This window comes from Aegilops tauschii, chromosome 1, assembly GCF_002575655.3.
Source record: "Aegilops tauschii subsp. strangulata cultivar AL8/78 chromosome 1, Aet v6.0, whole genome shotgun sequence".
NCBI classification, from domain to species: domain Eukaryota; kingdom Viridiplantae; phylum Streptophyta; class Magnoliopsida; order Poales; family Poaceae; genus Aegilops; species Aegilops tauschii.
Genome location: NC_053035.3, coordinates 435,942,668 through 435,962,750, shown reverse-complemented (window position 1 = coordinate 435,962,750; position 20,083 = coordinate 435,942,668). Strand labels below are relative to the sequence as shown.

At 45.5% G+C, this 20,083-nt stretch overlaps 2 protein-coding genes across 20 annotated transcripts; both read right to left on the bottom strand.

Moving 5' to 3' along the window:
• Nucleotides 1-1,013: 1,013 nt before the first annotated feature.
• Nucleotides 1,014-5,053, bottom strand: LOC109773424 (E3 ubiquitin-protein ligase SINA-like 10). 18 transcript variants are annotated; one of them, XM_020332120.3, is made up of 9 exons: nucleotides 4,525-5,053; nucleotides 3,595-4,329; nucleotides 3,343-3,492; nucleotides 2,984-3,252; nucleotides 2,773-2,847; nucleotides 2,613-2,699; nucleotides 2,301-2,458; nucleotides 2,008-2,163; nucleotides 1,014-1,920 (listed from the first exon to the last, which is right to left on the bottom strand). In XM_020332120.3, the coding sequence occupies exons 5-9, from the start codon at nucleotides 2,840-2,842 to the stop codon at nucleotides 1,240-1,242; spliced, it is 1,152 nt and encodes a 383-aa protein (XP_020187709.1). In that variant the 5' UTR covers nucleotides 2,843-2,847; nucleotides 2,984-3,252; nucleotides 3,343-3,492; nucleotides 3,595-4,329; nucleotides 4,525-5,053; the 3' UTR covers nucleotides 1,014-1,239. The 18 variants fall into 18 exon arrangements, 16 of the variants coding, with proteins under 16 accessions (XP_020187709.1, XP_020187708.1, XP_040245256.1 ...); XM_020332119.3 differs by having other exon boundaries at nucleotides 2,931-3,252; nucleotides 4,525-5,044; XM_040389322.2 differs by having other exon boundaries at nucleotides 2,301-2,477; nucleotides 2,613-2,665; nucleotides 4,525-5,044.
• Nucleotides 5,054-9,581: 4,528 nt separating this feature from the next.
• On the bottom strand, nucleotides 9,582-18,448 carry LOC109773423 (uncharacterized). 2 transcript variants are annotated; one of them, XM_020332115.4, is made up of 14 exons: nucleotides 18,125-18,448; nucleotides 16,886-16,987; nucleotides 15,883-15,951; nucleotides 15,565-15,705; nucleotides 15,223-15,482; nucleotides 14,838-14,991; nucleotides 14,440-14,549; nucleotides 14,278-14,365; nucleotides 12,876-13,187; nucleotides 12,715-12,789; nucleotides 11,999-12,624; nucleotides 11,812-11,920; nucleotides 10,371-10,550; nucleotides 9,582-9,907 (listed from the first exon to the last, which is right to left on the bottom strand). In XM_020332115.4, the coding sequence occupies exons 4-14, from the start codon at nucleotides 15,703-15,705 to the stop codon at nucleotides 9,746-9,748; spliced, it is 2,217 nt and encodes a 738-aa protein (XP_020187704.1). In that variant the 5' UTR covers nucleotides 15,883-15,951; nucleotides 16,886-16,987; nucleotides 18,125-18,448; the 3' UTR covers nucleotides 9,582-9,745. The 2 variants fall into 2 exon arrangements, with proteins under 2 accessions (XP_020187704.1, XP_020187705.1); XM_020332116.4 differs by lacking the exon at nucleotides 16,886-16,987 and having other exon boundaries at nucleotides 18,125-18,421.
• Nucleotides 18,449-20,083: the final 1,635 nt, after the last annotated feature.

Genomic DNA, 20,083 nt, shown 5'->3' with positions numbered 1-20,083 from the left:
ATCAATCTGTTGTGGGCATCGATCATATCCCTCCAAATTTTCTGCCGACCCATAACCGAACCACCGTGCTTCGGTTTTTTATTGATGTGCATAGCTAGGATCATTGCAAGATCCTCCTCCTCTTCCATATCAAATTCTTCTTCGGAAGAATCATACGACGAACTCATCTACAATGTTCAATACTATGCTATAAAAACTACAATCAACATGCACCAAATTCATGAAGTTTGAGCAATACATACCTTGCAGGCGTTTTGTCGAACACCTTGCGGGCGCCGAGCAGCAGCGAGCGCCCGGGCGCTGTTCGTCGGAGGACAGATGCGCGCGAGGGGCGGCGGTGACTAGAGGGGGGTGGAGGAAGCCGTCGCGGCGCGGGGATAGGCCGGGGAAGCGCCGGAACGGTCGCCGGGTGGCGCGGGCGGTGGCGGCGCCGCGGCTGGAGGGCGGAGGGTGAGTTGCGAGCGAGCGCGCGAGAGTCCAGCGCGCGGGAGCGGGCGCAGCAAATAAGCGGCACGCGATGGAGTTTCGGCCCGCGCGCTGAACTAGATATGCTGCGCACGCAGTTTTTGCGCGCCCGCTGGAGCCACTATACCGGTTGCGCGCGCGCTAAAATGGGCAATTTTGCGGCGCGACACTTGTTTGATGCGGCTGTTGAAGATGCTCTAGCAGCATATCACCCTATGCATAGTAGCACCAGATATTTTCCCATGTCATCTATTTGGTCTTGATGAAAAATGGTATGCTGGCCAGAGATGTTTTACAAAAGAGAGGTGGCACCTGTGACTCTTAGCAGCCTTTTTTGTGATATATGGATTGATGAATCCATTAACCACTTAATTTTTATTGTCCTCTTGCTGGGTGGGTATATTTGGAACATTGTTATAGCTGTTCTTTAGGAATTGTCTGTCAATTCCCTGATGCTAATTCTTCCTCCTATCATACAAAGATCATACACATGTCACCATCTCTCAATGTATTTCTCGTGAGCATGCTGAATTAACTAGCCTCTCTTGTATGTTAAACAATGCGCACTTCCATTCATTGAAAACTGTCTTGTTGCTACATTCACAGAAATGGCCGCATTGTATGGAGCAGCAAGCCAGCAACACATAGCATTGGATCACGGTTACCAAAACACTAGCTGCAACAACACATCCTAATTGCAACCAAAAGGCAGCATTACTTACCAATCACATACTACTCCGGTTCCAACTAATTCTTACTAAACTAAGTTCAGAATCACATCTTGTTAACTCGAATCTCAAGAGACAACTCCTTGGATGCCCCAGCCCCAAACACATGCGTAGGCGGCACAAGCAAGACGAATGGCAGCTTCTCCGCGACGACATCGCGGGGCTTGGAGCTGCTCGTCACCGCCTCCGTGTCCACCATACATCTGACGCCTGCAACGTCCGGCGGACCATATGCCCACATCATGGCTGGGTACTGCAGCGACGGGGACGTGCTGGCCCTGATGCACACCACTGACACAACAGTGATCGCATTGAGCAAGCCCACAACAAGAAGGAACACGCCGCCGTCCTCCGCGAGGAGCAGACGCCGCGGTTCTGACACCGGAACCTGAAGCCAGAGAACCTTGCCGTACTCAATCTTGTGCACAGGCCAGGAATGCAGGGTGGCAAGGTGGCCGAGGAGCGCCGGTGGCGGGCCGGCGAAGCTGCAGCCCGGCTCCGTGCAGAAGCAGGGTGCGTGTGGGCACGCACTATGGTGATCGTCATGCTCATGGTAGGTGACGTGGCTCTGGCAGCCATCGTGGGAGCACTTTATCGTTGCCGACGAGACGATGCCGTCCATTGCAAGGCAGGGGGCAAAGCCTCCACCGCCATGCTTGCACATCGGGCACTGTCCGCCAGGGAGCTCGACAAGGCATGTGCCACAAGCTGAATGCCCGCCATTGCACTGCACAAATTCAAGATCATAGCAAGAGGTTAGTATTAATGCTGCCTTTCTCAGGTGAATGGAACAAAGAATTGGTCAAGTATTTGCCTGGAAGACAGGAGGCTTTAAGGGGCGGAAGCAGAGGCGGCAGTCAAGCAAACTTGTTTCCACTCTGGCCTTCCGATCGCCTTTCTCCATCGTCAACAGAGAACCCCTGTTTCTTACCATGGAGGTGCCTGGAGCAACTTGCGTCCCCTCCGTAGTCTGCAAAAAAATCATGGAGTACAACACATAACATACATGCCATGCCGTGTGGAATTAGCACCCACTATGACTATGCACAGAAATTTCTTCCGCAAACTCTTAGAACGCTGTGACAAAAGTGAATAGCATCTACATACTTGGGCAGCCTGAGGTTTGGAGGAAGGCCCGTTGGACCGCAACTGCTGGCTATCTCTTGGAGATTTTCTGCGTTCTTGCTCCAGGGAGAGATAATCTGTTCTGACAGCATTGGCGGTCATAAACACGCTCCCCTGCCTGGTGTGAATGTCTCCGTGAGCTGCAGTTAAGAGTTTTATCTGTGATGTAAAATCAACATGAAAAGAAAAATATAAAGTTCTACAAACACAACAATTCAAATCCATGTGCAAATTCATGAGATATGTAGTTTGCTTGAACATCCAGTTCCATGAAATTCTAACACCTTCATATACCTCCACATGAACCATCATGAACTGAAGCAGAGTTGTCCAGATCATCTCTGCTGCTGTCAACAGTAGGCAGCAGGGAAGGTGATCGAGCTACAGAAAAGATGGGTTAATGCAAATGATATCAAACTAGCATAAAAAGAAGAGAGTGTGAATATAAAATAACCTTGATTCTTGTCAGGTAGGATTGTAGCATTGGTCTTGTGCCTAACATCAAGATTTGTTTCCTCCATCATCTCATCTTGAAAAAATAATAGGTAATGCAAAATGAGTCGTTAAAAGGTATGAAAACACAAAAAATAGTAATGAAATGGTGGACCATACAGATGAACAGATCTCATCACAACATGGACATCTAGATCCATCATATTCAGAACCTTGGTATAACTGGGGCAAGGGCACTACGTCCTGTCTCTAATGTCTCAACAGTTTGGGAGGGTTGTCCGGACGGAGATAAATGATCAAATTTTGCAGGCACCTCCTTACTAACATTGGGTTCACCAGATGATCCATCATGAACTGAAGCACGATTGTCACTATAATTTGTGAGAACTCGAACAGTAGGCGGCGGGGAAGGTGGACAGGCTGTAAATAAGAGCTGAGATTGGGAATCCTCGAAATAGTAGGTACCCTCCTTGGGCCTAAGCTGTTAAAAGTAATATAGTGGTGTCACTTAAAATCTGAGACTACAGTAAAGAATGTATCAATGATGTATGGTGAGAACAGTAGCACTCACCGCAAGTTTACCATATGTTTCAAGGCCATTAGCTATCTGTGTATCCTCATGCAAGATATTCGCTATAATATCATTGGTGAAGTGTGCGATACGTGGGATTTCAATTGCATCAAGCCGATTCATACTTAATAGGTTGTCCAAATAAAAAATCTGCAAAAAGTAACAACATAGTATATCAAATGCAGATCACATCCTTTGATTAAAAGAGAAAAGAAGAATAAGAACAAAGTAACCAAACAGGGAATGACTTACAATACAAAAGAGGGTGCAACTAGTGAGGGACAGGGTTGGTTCAGACAATTTCTTGGAATTAGCCAATCTCTTGGGATAAGCCAATCTCTTGGACTTCCAGGAAATTACAGCGTGGCTAATGTCGTCAACAAGGACCTTGCACCAATCAATATTTGGGAGATTGTGTAAGTCAGAAGTCCAAGCCGCATCCCTCCCTGTGATATATTTACTCGTAGTGGGGAATAAGAGACGATTGAACACAATTATAATGAAGCATCTTATCGTCAAGTCGTCATCGCCCCCGAGGCGTATGCGTTGGTACAAGACTTCAAAATCAATGTTTTTCTGCTTAGGGACACCAAGTAGTTTCTTGAGCGTCAAAAGTTGCTCTCTTTTTTGTGCACAGGAGAAAGGAGGTGGATCTATGCCGCCATTGGGTAAGCCAAGGACACAATGCACAGCATGGGGTGTAATCTTAAGACCACCTTGCGTGCCAACATTGATCACAAGGGATTCACTTGTATTGTCCATTAGAAACACGGGCAGGTTCCTTGTCCGGAGCGCATCAACAGTCAAACTGAGCACCCACCCAAAACCTAACTTCTTGATCCTTTTCCTCTGGCAATCTTTTAGAATTTCAATCGCTGATTTAATAAACTCTGGAGCACACCTTATGGTGGGACGACACTTCTTCTTCTTCTTCTTCTCGTCATTTTTTGTGGGGATGGTGGAAGAGTTGTTGGAGACTTTCTTAGCCTGCATATAAAAATATAATAGGTAGAGGCAGCAAACTATTAGACTTAGAACAGCAATAGCAACCCAATTTCCCAAATAAAACGGTACTAATTGGTACCTAGGTGTGACCCAAAAAGAGACATGAATTGACAGCAGTATGTAAATAACAAGTAGCAACACATGGAGATTCAGCAAGGATGAGACAACGTAAATCACCTTGGCAGCCTTTGATTCATGGGTATTCTTATGCTTGGATCGCCGTGGGGGAATGAAATCATCTTCGTCGTCGCTGCTGGAAATGAGTTCCGGGGAAGTGGAATGCTTCTTCCTCTTGCGCACCGAAGGTTCCGTATTCGAAGAACCAGCCGAACTAACTGGCTGCTCCATGCCCTCCGTTTCAGATCGGGATTTCGAGCGATTCGCCGCCCAAACGCGCCCCGGGTGGCGGCGCCCTTGTCCGAAGCCGCGGCTCCCAACCCCTCGCGGGCGGCCCGTCGATCTGGATGGGACGCGCAGCGCCGCCTCCGCCGCGCGGCCGGGCCGGTCGATCCGACTCCGGCACGCGGCCTCCTCCTCCTCCGCGATCTCCCTCCGGCGTGCTTGGCTGCCAGTGGCTGAGGTCCCTAGTTAGCGTTGGTACGGTGGATTGGACTGGATTTGCGCCGTGGAGCTGGTGCTAGTGCGTGTGCGCATTGGCGGACCCAGAGGGTGTGCCGGGTGTGCCGTGGCACACCCAGCATTTTACAGATTTTTTCACTATATGTCATCTTTTTCTGATTTTATTGGTTTTACAGTACTAGAACTAATTCATCTGAAGCTGTACACGTACATGCGAACCTAGCAAACCGTAGAAGCAGCTCAACTTTTTTTCTACTAGCAGCACTATGTGTGTGTCCAGCTAAAGACTCCTGTACACATACATGAGCCCGGTAGAAGCTAGCTAGATCAATTTCATCGATCAATGTTGGCAAAAAAAATCAACCCTAGCAGCGACTCGTGTAGATTGCAAACAGAAAAAACGAAAAAAAAATTAGGACTCTTCGGTCTGCCCCGTTATTTCTTGAGACAACTTCGACCTATCATGTGCTATTTTCAACGTTTTTCTTTTTTCGAAAAGGATCAAATCAACTATAAAGGTTCACTGGAAGTACAAAACACCTCAAGCATAATAAAAATTACATCGAGATCCATGGACCACCGAACGACCAGTGCCGCCGACGCGCCGCTGTCGTCGCTCCCCTACCGGAACGGCCTGATCTTGTCGATGACAGCCGGGAAGTCTTCGTGCACGTGCCAGGAAGTCTTCCCCGAGGAGCTGGCAGGAATCTACGCCGGAGCTCCGTCTAATCCGTCCCAACGAACGAAGTTGAGGAGGATTGGAGCCCGGAAGATTGACTCGAAGAAGAAACGCCATCATTCGTCTGAACGCCGCCCCTGCGAGGACTAAAATCCTACCTATCTACTAGCCGGATTCGACACATCAGAAATCCCCTCCCTGCCACCGGCCGCCGGAGTGGCAGGCGGAGAGAAGGCGAATCCACGTACTCGCTGGTGAATCGAGGGGGGGAAGGCTTTCCCTAATTGCCCTGCGAGAGGGAAAAAAAACTAGGTATAACGAGATTTGATACTTCCTGCCGTCCACGTCCGCCGTTCCTGCATCTCCGTACTGGTCCTAGCTCAAGTGTATTTCTTCTTTTCAATATTTACAGACGCTCGTGAATCTTCCATGCCTATTTAATGCATCAAATCCCGAGACGGTACTCAACCGCCCATATATAGAGTGCATTCGCGCTCGAGCGCAGAAACACCACGTCCGATTGGTAGTATTATCTCCATTTTGTTGAAAACATGAGGTCAAATAAAGAAGGTTGCAGCTGAAGGGCAAACCGAAGTTATTCTTGTGTATCTTTCATGTAAGACTATTTGTATTGTAATTTCGCAAATTTGAAATTATTTTCTAAAACATAATATTGTGAGACTTGATTGAGCTATTTGTGTTATTCTTTTGCCATACATGATATGACACTTAGACTAGGCAGATTTTTTTGAAGTGTGCACACCCTCCATTTTTTCCAGGTCCGCCACTGCGTGTGCGTGAGCGAGTGGATAGAGCTGGAGCTGGATGGGAAGAGACGCGAGCGAGGAGCACGGGAGGAGGCAGCACGAGCTCAATGTCAGAGTAGAGTGAGTAAACTGTGTTTACTTCTAGTAGGTACCATCACCCACCGCTCGTGCTGTGCTACTGCTGTCTTCTTCTTTTTTCTAACATCTTTTTGGCAAAAAAGTTTTCACCCCGCTTTTATTTATATATAAAGCCACGATCAATACAGATAAAACGTGCAAACACACAAACAACTGAAACATGGAACAAAAATAAGATAGCATCACCACTCCAGGGCACACATCAACCAACTTGCCGGTCGAAATAAGATACCATCAGTTTGACGGAGGAGGGTCAAATAAACGATGCCTCCAAAGAGGAGACCGCCATCCACGGACGGCGGCGGCGGCGAACTGACAAGGTCAAGCACGACATTTGCCGGTGCCACGCCAACAAACCCGAGAGAGCATCACTGGCAACCAACTACCACACCCAATGCGTCTTGCCTAAAGAAATACATCTGACACCCTACCAGCATGACACCGATCCCGGCAACCCCCTGGTCTTAGGATGACCTCGCATACCAAGAAGATTATCGTCTAAAAGAGGCCAAAGGACACATCGAAGCACATTGCCGGCAACAAGAAGCCCCTGGAGGAACATTGGTGCCGAAATTACTGGTGAACACCATCGAAGAAGATGCCGGGATGGGTGGCCGTAGTAGCAGCTAGGGATGTCGGATAGCCTAGGGAGGATGGACGGTCGCGTCCGTAGACGTTGTCGTTGCCAACAACTACCAAGGCCTTGCACAGCTTTCGGTGAACCGTCCTCCTTAGGCACTGCTACGTGACCGCCCTGCCAAGGAAGAAAATATATGAACATAGCACCGCTCATCATCTTGAGAAGACCGCCGGACCCTGCCAAGCCAACCGGTCAATGCCGGCCCCGAGCCCCAAACCAGCGACGGGACCACGGATGCACGAGCAGACGTCGATGGCCCTGACCCCCTGATCACGGCCGTCAATCCGGCTCAACGACCCCATGCAGGTCGTCAGGCAGCAAGCCCCCGGCACAAGGCCGACCGAGGCGGCCACCAGCGCGCCTGGTCGTGACCACCTCAGGAGGTAGGTGGCGGCCACAGCACCCCAAGCTGCGACCACCAACCTCGGCCGAAGATCCTAGTATGGACTACATACGAAGCAAAATGAGTGAATCTACACTTTAAAATATATCTATATACATTCGTATATAGTCCGCATTGAAATCTCTAAAATGACTTGTATTTAGAAACGGAGGGAGCATACTGAGCTAGTTTAAATACTCCATTTGAAATACATTACGTAATTGGTTTTGTTCTTGGTCCAACTTTGGAAGCTTACGAAATTTATAGAAAAATATCAACATCTACAGTACAAAATAAATACAATGTGTAATTATTTTTCATGATGGATCCAATGTTATGGGGGCTGGCGTTTTGGCTCGCGGGAGCATTTGCTCTTGAGTGAACAGTAACACAAAAAAATATTAAATGTTTTCGAAAAATTCTGAATTTTTCTGTAGATGATTGTATTAGTGTCGCAAACATGCATGACAATTTTCATGCGAAACGGAGCTGCGTGTTTCGTCGGCAAAAAAAACAAATTTGGGATGACATTTTGGGGTAACTTTTGGTGTTTTATGTTTTTTTTTGTACAAGCCAAAATGTTTAATCTTTTTGCCTCAAAATTTGCAGGTAGCATTTGGATGTGACTAAGTACACAAACAAATTTTGTCTTGATTTGTTTTTCATTTCAAGAATTGTTTTTGGCCCCGGGAGCCAAATTGACTTTCCGCCAATGTTATCAACTAATTATTGTGAACATAAGTACTTTTTTTCTACAACTTTAACCAAACCTCCTAATTTAACTTGGGACGGCAAATTTTAGAAAGAAAGCATATTTATGTATTTTGAAAAGAAAGTACTCCCTCGGTTTCATAATGTGGTGCATATAGGGAGGTGTTTGTTTCATCGTTTTTCGTCCGTCATCTGTTCACGACATAAACAAAAATCTTACGGGCGTTTGGTTGTGTCTGTCCGTAATTGAGTCCCTCCGTAATCAGGTCCAGCCTAGCTAACGGTTGATACCCACCGGTATACCTGGCCATGGGCAGCCCGGCCTGAACGGCCCGACCCGACCCGGCCCGAAAATCCCAGGCCGAGCGAGCCCGAGCGTGCCATCGGGCCGGGCCGGGGCCTGAAAATCAAGCCCATCAGGCAGGTCGGACCGTGCTCGGGCTTGCACAAAACAAGATTTTAGCCGTAGCCGGGCCGGGCCGACCGGGCCATGTCGGGCTTGGGTTGGGCTCGGACCCAATTTAGTAGGCCCGACGGTCGTGCTGGGCCGGGCTCTTTTTTTGGGCTTTTTTTGGCCCGGCCTGAAGCCTGGCCCGGCCCAAGGTATGCCCACTCCCCGAGCCTAGCGCCGCCACCTTTCCCCTGCTTCGAGCCCCCCTCTGCCTCCCCTCGATCCTCAGCAACGCGAGGTGCCCGTCGTTCCTGTTCTTCGAGGGGTTCATCGGCGACGACCACGTCTACAGGGTGTCACCGCCGGGCATGCCGCTTGCCGCTGTCGCCGACCAACCCCTGGTGCCCGTGGGCCGCCAGCCTTCCCACTGCATCAGCAACGTCCCCGGTGTGTCGCCCCTCTGCATCAGCAATCACGATCATGCCAGACCCAGAGAGAGCCCTGCCGTGGCTGCTGCTTTGAGATTTGTTAGCCTTTTTTCTTTTCTGGAGACGAATTGATTACGTTACAGTCCGCAAGTTTGAGTTTTGTTCGTTCACGTTTACAGTCCCAGCGTAATTTGCGGTGTTTCTCTGGAACCAAACACCTCCTATATTTTTTGAGAAATCAAACTTACAAACTTTGACAAAGTCTAAAGAAAATTATTTATATCTACAATACCAACTATATACAATATGAAAATATGCATCGTGATATACTATGTATTTTATACCAAACTTTTCAGGTCTGCTCGAAATTGACTCGTTGTCAGCTCTCTTGTACTCCCTCTGTCCCATAATATAAGAACGTTTTTGGCACTAGTGTAGTGTCAAAAACGTTCTTATATTATGGGACGGAGGGAGTATTTTATAACCAATTTTCAGACGAGCTACCAAAGCCAAGCCAAATCAGCGAATCCACCCAAAGCAACCGAGACCATTAATGATGACTTCGGAGTACAAGCATAGATATCTTTTAAACAGGGTGAACAAAGTCGTGAATTATTACACGCTTCCTCCAAACCTCAACAGCATCAAAAAGAGAACCGTCCCGCGGAATAACGATGCATAGTTCAGACCATTTCCAACAGTATGTGCCGATATCTGCTATAGTCCAACGTCGTCTTGAAACTCGGCGTGAGCTCAGCAAAAAAGCTCAGCACGGCGGCAAGGTTCGGCGTGCTGTTCTTGGCCACGGCTTCCTCCAAAAACAGGGAAGGCTGCACGGTGATAACCTGGACCAATCGTCATGTCAGCAACAGCCCGTTGGAACAAAGCATTCGGACAAAGTCAGGATGGACTAACTTGAGCACCGATTTTCAGACAATCAGCAACTCAGGGAGTAACAAACTTGGTTGTAGTAAGTTGCAATGAATACAATAACACTTCCTAATTACTCCCTCCGTTCCTAAATATTTGTCTTTCTAGAGATTTCAACAAGTGACTACATACGGAGCAAAATAAGTGAATCTACACTCTAAAATATGACTATATACATCCGTATGTGGTAGTCCATTTGAAATCTCTAAAAAGACAAATATTTAGGAACGGAGGGAGTAGTTGTTTTCAAGTTGATACATGGATGGAAATAGAAACGGGAAGCACTCAACAATAATTAGTTGTTTTCAAATCGACACATGGAAGCAGCAACAAGAAGCACCCAAAGATAACATAGCAACAGTAGGGGTAGGCGAATACCTTGTATTTTCGAGCATAGCGTAGAGCCTCCAGGTAGTACCCGTCTTGGAGTAATGCGGCAACGTAGTCATGGTGCAGGCACCTCTCCCGGAGCATGTCGACTCCCAGCTTCCTTGTCAGTGAATGCTGTCGACCCAGTTCAATGAGCTGCATTGCGAGTTCCCTGGACGGCTCTAGGATCTGCAGGAATTGGTCCATCGCCAAAATGAAACCATACTTCTTAGCCACATTCACTTAGGGAGTTGATAGTGGTCAATTTGTTTTGTTCTTTTACGTGGAAAAGGTCAATTTGTTTTTTTGGTAGAACTCTCAAAAGTCACTGCAGCGTGCAAGCATAAAAGCATAGTGATTCGTGCTACCAAAATCTGATGGCCACGATGAATTTCCATCTGTGCAATGAACTGATGGGCTCAATTAGAGGCCTGTCGATCGAAGCTCAAGTACAGGGGGGTGTCATCAGACGAGTCAGGTGCAGGCTCAGATTCAACAATAGTCAATGTTACTAGAGACAAGCCTCAACTGAAACTTTACATAAACAATATTCAAAAACTAATAGTACTACTTAAAGGAAACTGCAAACTACAGTTGACATATGTATTTCCTTCAGAAGTGAATGGCTTCTGCTCGTTTCCAATCATGTTGGATTGGACATTATCTTCTATGTCTAAATAGCTAGCCCCCACTAACCTATTTCTCTCAACATGCAAGAATGCCACCTCATCATTCAACATGCATGGGAAAAGGCCCACCTCAACATGCACCCATGCATAAGTAAAAGCTACCTCAACATGCAAACATGCATGCGATTTTTTATTTTATCCAAATTTAATAAATATTTTACAACTAAACAATAATCAAACACAATAAATCATTAGTATTTTAATTTTTAGTTGTCATATTATTACTCCAAATATTCATGTTCCATACAACCAAATCTCATTAAAATATATGCAAAACATTCCCACAACAATGTGCGGGGTATCATCTAGTTCATATAGTTTTCATCCAATGATGGATGAAAAAGGTTGTTCGATTGGACACTATTCATACAAATTTAAGGCATGTGAAAGATAACAATTTGCTTGGAATCATACTCGTCAACATATTTAACCCTACTTGCGCTAGTGATTTCAATTTTCTTCGCAAAACAGTAATATATTTAACCATCAGCACGCCTGACATTATAATCGTAATTGCCGCACAGATCATTAATAATGGTGTTGAAATAATGAAAAAAAAGGTAATATATTTAACCACCAGCACACACGACATAATCGATTGTGCTAGTCTAGTTAATGGTAATCGCCCACTGATCATTAACAGTGGTGTTGGAATAACAAATTGACCTTCTTAGATACAACATCATGATTGATTGTGCTAGTCTACTTAATGGTAATTGCCACATTGATCATTAATAATGGTGTTGGAATAACATACTGACCTTGTTCGATACAAACAGTGCTATTTCAGCATAACGGTTGCTGCAGGCCAGCAAAGCAGTCATCATGACATAAAGGTCAGGAGGAGCCTTCAGCCCAGCTTTTGACAGGCTGTACAAAAACAGGACAATACTTAGCGTTCCTTTTCTTTGTTGCTTCTAAATTAATTTTAAAGAACACTAAAAGTACCTTCGTAGAAACTCCATGATGACAGCAATAAGGTATGCAGGATCACCCATCATTTCATCTTCAACAAGCACAAAGACGGACTGGACCATTTCAATTGGTGAAATTGCCACACTAGCAACATGTGTTCCATGCTGCATTGATGTACCAGAAGCCAATGGTTGGCTATCCTCGCCTACAACCTGCGGTCTTTTGCCAGTGGCGTCAGATATCTGGGAGCTTGATGTTGCCTGACTTACCGCTCTCGATGTATTGGTAATACCGTCAGAATCAGAGGATGTGTTTAAAGATGACCTATCTACATGTGCTGCCAGGTTAGCAATTCCATGCTCAACTCCTGAATTTGACTGTGACTGTCTACTCTCAACCCCACTTGCTGAATCAGTGTTGATAACAGGTCCAATCATGGTTCCAGGAGGTTCCTGAGAAACCACACGGGAGTCCTCAACAGGCTGAAAACTTGACTGTTGGTTTTGCTCAGACGTCCTCCTAACCCCAGCAGCACCGCCTACCGTTTTCATCGAACGAGAGTATGAATCAAGAATGATATCCATTGCCTTTGCAACCAAAGTTATTGGCCTCCTTTCCAAGATGGTTGTTCGAACTATAGCAAGGCTTAGTGTCTTAACCTGAACCATAAGTTTCAATAAGAAGTATTATGACAATGGTAATAGATGGCGAAAACTGAACTATCACGAAGTAGTGAAATTGTATTTTACCATACTCAGGTCAGACTTTCGTCTCTGAAGGAATTCCAAAATCGAAGGAGCATCAGAAGTACTAGCAGCAATAGCCTAGATTTCAAGCTACTCATGTCAGGAAAATTGTATTTGTGTTGAGGATGAATTAATCAAGGAATAATCCATTGCCGATTCCTTACCTCCAGATCTAAATGAAGTTTCCAGAGTAGCCCATTCTCAGCATCACAGATGAGGTCAGGAATGAGAAAGTTCCAACCTTCTCCATATAAAGTCCCGCCATATGCACTTGATTGCTGATCTGCAGGTTGTGCTGCTTGCTTACTATTGCTGGCCAGTCCTCTCACAAGCAATGGAAGTGGTGCAGATATTGGTGCGTAAGAATCCATAAATACATCGTAAAGTATGACAACTTTCGCATCAATTTGATGGACCATGATTATATTGTCAACTGCACTAACTGCAATTCTGCTTGAATATACTGGGAGAGTACCCTGAAATAACAAGCTATGAGTTAGGGGACTATGGTTTTTTCTTGACAGACGAAATAGAAGAACATTCCCCAACAGGGATTTCAGAACCTAGACCAGACTAATTGGTTTTGTGATCACCGACTAAGACACTCCTTAAATCTCTCATCTTAAAAGGAAATTTGCTGGTATCCCAGTGGCAGAACTTGGCCAAAAGCAGCAATACGGCATTTTTCAGCCAAACTTAGAGCAGTTTATAACTTTTCAGGAACGCAAGTGTTTACTTACAAGGGACAAATGAACATTTAAATTTTAATTATAAATTGTGTAACTGTAAACAGACCTACAGTTTAATGTAAACCGAGTAGTTTCCTACAACCTAACCAGGCCCAGGATGTCAAACTGAGGCACAACTCATAGACCTTGTGTCAACTTTAGCTCCAGCTACCACAGCTTTCTAGGGAAGGAAACAACACACTGGAATCGAAGCGTGTAATGTAAGCTTACATTACAGTCTATTCTTCATGTCCTTATAAGAACCAGTTACCATCGTCTTTAATATTAAAGGGGAGTTGGGGGATTGTACATTGCTTTTTTGGTACATTCACGCTCTCCCTTGAGTGTCCTGTTATGGAGCATGAGTTGTGACGGTGGAAAGTGGTGCCGCAGCATCGTGGGCATGTGAGGCCTATGTGTCAGGGTGTGTTTGGTTGGCTACAAAGGCTTGCAAGCTGTGATTGAATTGGCGGCTGATGAATAAACAGAAAAGTCATCTCCTCCTCTTGTGCCTCTCCTCTGTTCTTTATCTCAAGTCAGGCAACCACCGTGAGTCACACGTCGGCAATCATACCAGCAAGTGGATAGTTACACAAGATAATGAAAACACAAGAGATCCCCATCGCCTTAATCTTAATCACCTTAAATTAAAGTCATTGCAGAATATGTTGCGAACATGACGAAGGGTGGTAATTTTCATAAATATTAAATAAATGCTACTTAACTTATTATCGGAATCTACAAACTGAAACAGACACCTAACTTGGAAAGAAACTATCTGAACATGACATGTATTTCTTAAGAAAAGAAATTGGAGATCGGCTCATATCGTTCAAACCTGTTGTACAACAGCATCACGGTAGAATCGGTACAGGTTCAATGCCATGCCGACTCTATCCAGCTGCAAGCAGTAAATCCTACCATACCTGCCAAATTTGGGAAATGTTATCGGAATTTATGTGAAATTTGTATTTAAAAAAAAGAGGGACAGAAAGCATACACTGTTACGATGTGAACATCAGCAGCAGCTAGGACAGGCTTGTTATTTGCTTCGGATTTAGACATCACCATCTCAAACTTAGGCAATTTGACGATCCCACCAGCAGAAAACTGTTAGAACCATATATATAAGTTAGCATACAGTTTCAGAGTTAAATCAATGACCAATGTCAATTTAATGGAAATAGAGTTCAAAATAAATTTCCAAGCCTGCACTCTACTACACAAAGATTACTTTAAAATGTCTCAGCTCGGAAGCCTGCACTCAACTACAGCATCAGCCCACCAGAATGAGCATGGTTAAGAAAAGTTAAATACCAACCAACATGTATAAAAACAATCCTCATCAGAGTTGTTTCTATGGGGTATGTTATCTTCAATGGGTGCATAATGCATTACCTGATATCCAGTGAACAGCGTACATTGCATTCCAGATGCAAGAAGAAGCAACCTGCTTTCATGAGTGTAAAGATACCAGGTGGCATTGCACTTTTTTGACTCCACTAACCGAAGAGCATTTGATTGAGGCTCATAGACAAGCATATCTAGCCCACTGCAATAGAGACACATTTCACAAAAAATGAACCAAAGAACAGGATAGCTTCCTTCTACATAGAATTAAAATATGAATGAAGTCAGTCCCAAAATAAGAACATGACTAATTGGTTCATCTCACAAGTGCTCCTGTGGCTGTGAGCCTGTGACAATAGGCTAATTGGATATTTGGATGCAGAACATATAAAGTTTCTGTTATTTATATTGTAGCAACAACACCTTTACAAACCTTGTTTTTATAATTATGACATCACAAGTGGGACAGTCGGTCCAGAAAAATCCCAGTATGGTCTCAGAATCTGCTCTGCACTTCTTACTACAGCCTTCCCCTGTTTCTCTATTTCTAAACTCCACCTCATGACTGGATCGCTGAATCCCTATGGCTTTCTGATCCAGAGAAAATCGAACTGATAAGATGGGGCCTTCATTAATTGGATCAGAGTTTGGAGGTCCAGATTGAGTAGATGCAGCTATCTTCCAGTATAATATCTGCAGCAATGTAACCAATTTACTTTGTAATAACCAAGTATCTAGCAGAAATGTAAAGTCAATTAATTAGACATTCAAATACCCGATCAGCTGTTGGGGCTACAAGAAACTTATTCGCATCATCATAAAATAGCCCCTTAATATCTGGAATGTCACACCGTAGTGGAGGATGTTGTACATAAGCATGAGAGAGCGCACCAGGGCTGCTCAAACCTCCTTGCATCTGATTGTGCACAATTCATTTGTTATTTCAAGCGAGTCAATTAGTGATCTTGCAGTTTACCAACATGATACAAAAGGGAGCTGCTGTCATGATGCACAGCTCTTTCTTATTACATGGTTATAAAACACCATGCTATCCATATTTTCTTTGAGTCTTAAAATACAGAGCTAGACTCACCTGAGAGCACACTGAAAGGTGGTTAACACCAAACTACAGACGCCTTGAACTTCAAGCCTTATTCTTGACCTTTGAGGGCAGAGTAATGAAAGTTAGGACAGGAAGATAGATCCACGTTCAAGAATGAAAAGAATACATAGAATGTAAGCAGTCTTTTATAAACCAAATACAAATTTAAATCCGTAAGCCTATGGATGGACAAAAAATAAATTAATGTAACGACTGTGTATGAATTGACAAAAATAAATTAATTTAGGGACTGTATATTAATCAACAAAATAAATAAATTCAGGAACTGCACACTGACAGTCAACTGTTTCCAATTGGCCAACAGTCGAATTTCTGGACCATGGGACCAAGATTAGCCCTCAGCTCTTTAGACTTCTCTCACCCAGCTCTCACCTCCCGATCATCCCATCCTCACAGCCACCCATTCCCCAAGGTCCGCTGCCCCCTGCATCACAAGAGTCGCTCTAGCGCAACGAGGCCTGCCCTCCAGCACCAACACCAGCAGTTCCCTCATCCCCCTCTCTCAGCAGTCGCTATCTAACCATTGCCCCCGCCATCTTCCCTGTTGCCGCGGCCGCTGGATCTGCCTCCTAGTATCAACCACCACCAACATCTTCTCTCCCAGATTATCTGCCCACCGATGTTCTTGACATGCCCAGACGGACTGCCACCCTCACCGGTTATCCCTTTAAGCCCCACAGGTGCAGAGAGCCACCATCCACCCCAAAACCTCGCCAGTGATGATGGAAATGGCATGGTCATAGGGGGAAGATGGACGGAGTACGCAGCAGCAGTGGAACAAAAAGAATAAACAAACAAGAGGAGGAACAAAAATGGGTAGAGAAGTTGATTGTTGGCCAAGAAGAAAACAGTGATTTATTTAGAACAACCAAAGGCCATTTCCATTTGAATTGGGTGCTTAATTGTACAGGTGAAAGTTGTAACAGTACGATTTGATACAACCAAACTATTTTCTTAGTAATGGGAAGATTACCGCAGTTTGCATGCATGCTCTGAGTGCTAGAAACTCCTTAGAACACATATTATGTTCAATCTCAGGGACCTTTGCTGCTATGCATCTCCCATAATCTTTTGCCTGCATAGCATAGTTGATAAATAGAACACTCGCGACATTATAAAACAAAAAAAGACCAGATCATAAGGTTATTGAGTATTCACTCATCTTCACCAAGCCAATTGGCGCTAGCAATTTGAATTGCATATGGTATCACCAGTAAAGCAAGTTACATAACCCTTCAATGTCAAACTATTTCTTTGGGGTGAACTGGGCGTAGCTCAGATGGTTAGGTTCCTTGTGGTTGAACCAACCCACCCGGGTTCAAGTCAGTGCTCGCATTTTCCTGAATTTATTCCAGGCTTTTTTGGCGATGTTCGTTCAATGGGAGACGATGTTCCCATCAACTAAGAGGTGCCTATGGTCATGTGGTGACTTCATCTATCTCAACATTTGCCGGCTCAGTTTCCCGGAAGTGCTCATAGAGGTTGGGTGTGTGTGCGTGCGTCCATAGGGGTGAGTTTATGCACGTCTTTGTGAACGTCTACATTTGTACTATGTTTCTCAAAAAAAAAACTTATTGGGAAATGTGCATGGATACTTCCAGTTCACTCCTATTTAGCTGCCATTCATATCATGCTATTCGATTCAGTGTAACAACATATCAAAATCAGCAACAACAAATTTGGGTGTAATTGACAAATTGAAGTGCACTTCCTAAATATAATCACCCAAGGGCAGAGGAGCAAGCAACTAAGCAGCAGGCATCCTCCTCATAGGCGAAAACCAAAATCAGGACCAAGCTGACACCCACACGGATCAAATTAGACCGTATAACAGGCTTCCAATGATCCGGTAGCAACAAACTACCTTTCGCGAAGTACGTACCTACCAGGTATAATAACAACTAGTAGGAGAGACACTAATTACAACCGGGTACCTATATCACCCATCGTGATCTTCCCAGCAGCAACACCAGACCAATCTGCAAGGGGAAACCTACCCAAATCTAACAGCAGCACCGTGACCACTTGCTGCTTACCAAAAATAAACTACTACTACTACAAGGGAATTCTGATCCCCCGATCCTGCTCCGGCGTATCAGCAACCCACAGACCGCAGCAGGTAAGGCAACTAGTAGCTACAGTAATAACGAGTGAACCATCACACTTGTCGGCGAGGATTAATGGGTGGAGGAGCGAGCGAGCGGGCGGGCACCTGGGACGCGCAGGTGGCGAGGATCCGGGCCAACGCAGAGGGGGCCGCCGGCTTCCGTTCCTTCATCCAAACCCTGGCCAGATCACGCGGCCATACCAGGTGGGGAGAAGGGGAAACAGCGACGGCGGCGGCAGCAGGGAAATTCCAGGGGGCCTTCGAGCTGGGGCGGCGGTCGAGTGAAGAGGGGCTGGGATTTGAGTCTCCTGGTCGGGGGTGGTGGTGGCGCGAGCTCGTACCGTCGTCCTCTTCGCCGGCCGGTCCACGATGAGGCAGGCAGGGATGGAGAAGAAGGTCCGCGGAGAAGGGTTCGGTAGAAGCCAAGATGGGAAAATTCACCGGCTCGGCTCGCCGCGGTGTCTGGGCCTGGCGCTGGGCCGAATAGTTCGCTGTAGGGGCATGGGCAGCCCGGCCTGAACCCGAAGCCCAAGGGACATGCCGGGCTCGTGCTCCAGTTTTGGCCCAAAAGCCTGAATTGCCTCAAAATTAGGGTTTTATCAGGAAATATAGCTGTTACTCGAAGACACTGGCGGAGCTTAGGCAAGGCCGAATGGGCCATGGCCCGCCCAGCTCATGGGTTGTAGTAGAATACAATCTAGTAGTAATCCTTCACAGTGTGGCCCACCCAGCCCGCCCAGCGTTTTTGTGCAAGCTCCGCCACTGCTCGAAGAATCAAAGTTTGAACCTCATAAGCTAGCTAGGTTTGGTGTTTCTCTTCCTGTTGGAAGACACCTATGGTTGGGTACTCCACATGACCCAATTGTAATTCTTGCAAACATTTCAGCTGATCAATAAAGCCTAGCAAGCTTTTCTCAAAAAAAAAAGCTGTTACTCGAAACAAATATAGCTATAATACTATATTAATATATTCCCCTAAAATACTTAACATAATATATTTTTAATATGAACAGCGTAATGTTTAGTTGTTTTAGGCCGAGCCGAGCTCAGGTTTTGGGGGCCAGGCCGAGGAATACCCAGGCTAGTCACACAACTTTGTACATAAAAAATCATGGAGATAAGTATATTTACTATGCGTGAGCACGCCTTAGAGCATCTCCAACAGGTGCATAAAAATTCCGCGCGCTAAAATAGTTTTAGCGCGCCGCTGTAGCACTTTTAGCGCACCGAACCCAACATTGGTTTACCAGATGCCTAAAAACGTGCGCCCAAAAAAATACGCAGTGCAAATTATGAAAGCGCGCGCACTGCGGCGCCCCAAATTTGCAGCATGCGATGGCGCTTTTTAGCGCGTGCATAAACCTTTTTGCGTGTGCACTATTTTTTACAGCTTCTGTTGGAGCTGTCCGGCGCCCAAAAAACCTGAGTTTTAGCGTGCGGAGCAGTTTTTAGGCGTCTGTTGGAGATGCTCTTAGAAAACCACTTCGTGAGACAGGGTCAAGGCGTGCGACTGAAACCCTAGCCGCCACCCCGTCTTCTCCCCTTCTCTCCATCGCCAGGGTGCATCACCAGGAAAAGGCCGCATAGCGTCGGCGCCGTCGGGAAGGTTGCTGCGGCCATGGTTTTTTTTATCATTTATGATAAGATATTTTGCAAGATATGCAAAAAAAAAATGTTATTGTACATGAGGCTGTAATACAAGTCACACGGCTTATTCTGCAGAAAGGTTGTTTGTAATTTCCGCACAAGTCACAAGTGGTAATACTAAGGGGGCGTTTGATTTTAGGCCTAGCAATGCCACACTTTGCCATACAATGTTGCCAAACTTGCCTAAGGTTAGTCCTTCAAGATGAGAGCCACAAGTTGGCAAGCCTAAAGGAATCTTGCCACACTTTTTGTATGTATGTCATGTGGGACCCTAGTGTGACTTGTCTAAGGTGTGGCTTGAATCAAATACTCACCTAAGTTGGTCAAACTTACCTAACCTTAGGTGTGGCAATCTTTGGCAATCTTAGTCACAAACCAAACAGCCCCTAAATATAAAATGCAAATTTCTACTAAATA

Bases quoted from the DNA above. Each gene is read 5' to 3' on its own strand.
- LOC109773423 (XM_020332115.4), bottom strand. From the start codon at position 15,705: ATGCAAGGAGGTTTGAGCAGCCCTGGTGCGCTCTCTCATGCTTATGTA. The intron at 14,992-15,222 runs GTTTGTAAAGGT...TCTCTATTGCAG, and splicing joins GTCATAATTATAAAAACAAG to TGGGCTAGATATGCTTGTCT. The intron at 11,921-11,998 runs GTACTTTTAGTG...GTTTTTGTACAG, and splicing joins ATCATGGAGTTTCTACGAAG to CCTGTCAAAAGCTGGGCTGA.
- LOC109773424 (XM_073500508.1), bottom strand. From the start codon at position 4,695: ATGGAGCAGCCAGTTAGTTCGGCTGGTTCTTCGAATACGGAACCTTCG. The intron at 4,330-4,524 runs GTGATTTACGTT...TTTTATATGCAG, and splicing joins ATGAATCAAAGGCTGCCAAG to GCTAAGAAAGTCTCCAACAA. The intron at 3,493-3,594 runs GTAAGTCATTCC...TACTTTTTGCAG, and splicing joins GTTGCACCCTCTTTTGTATT to ATTTTTTATTTGGACAACCT.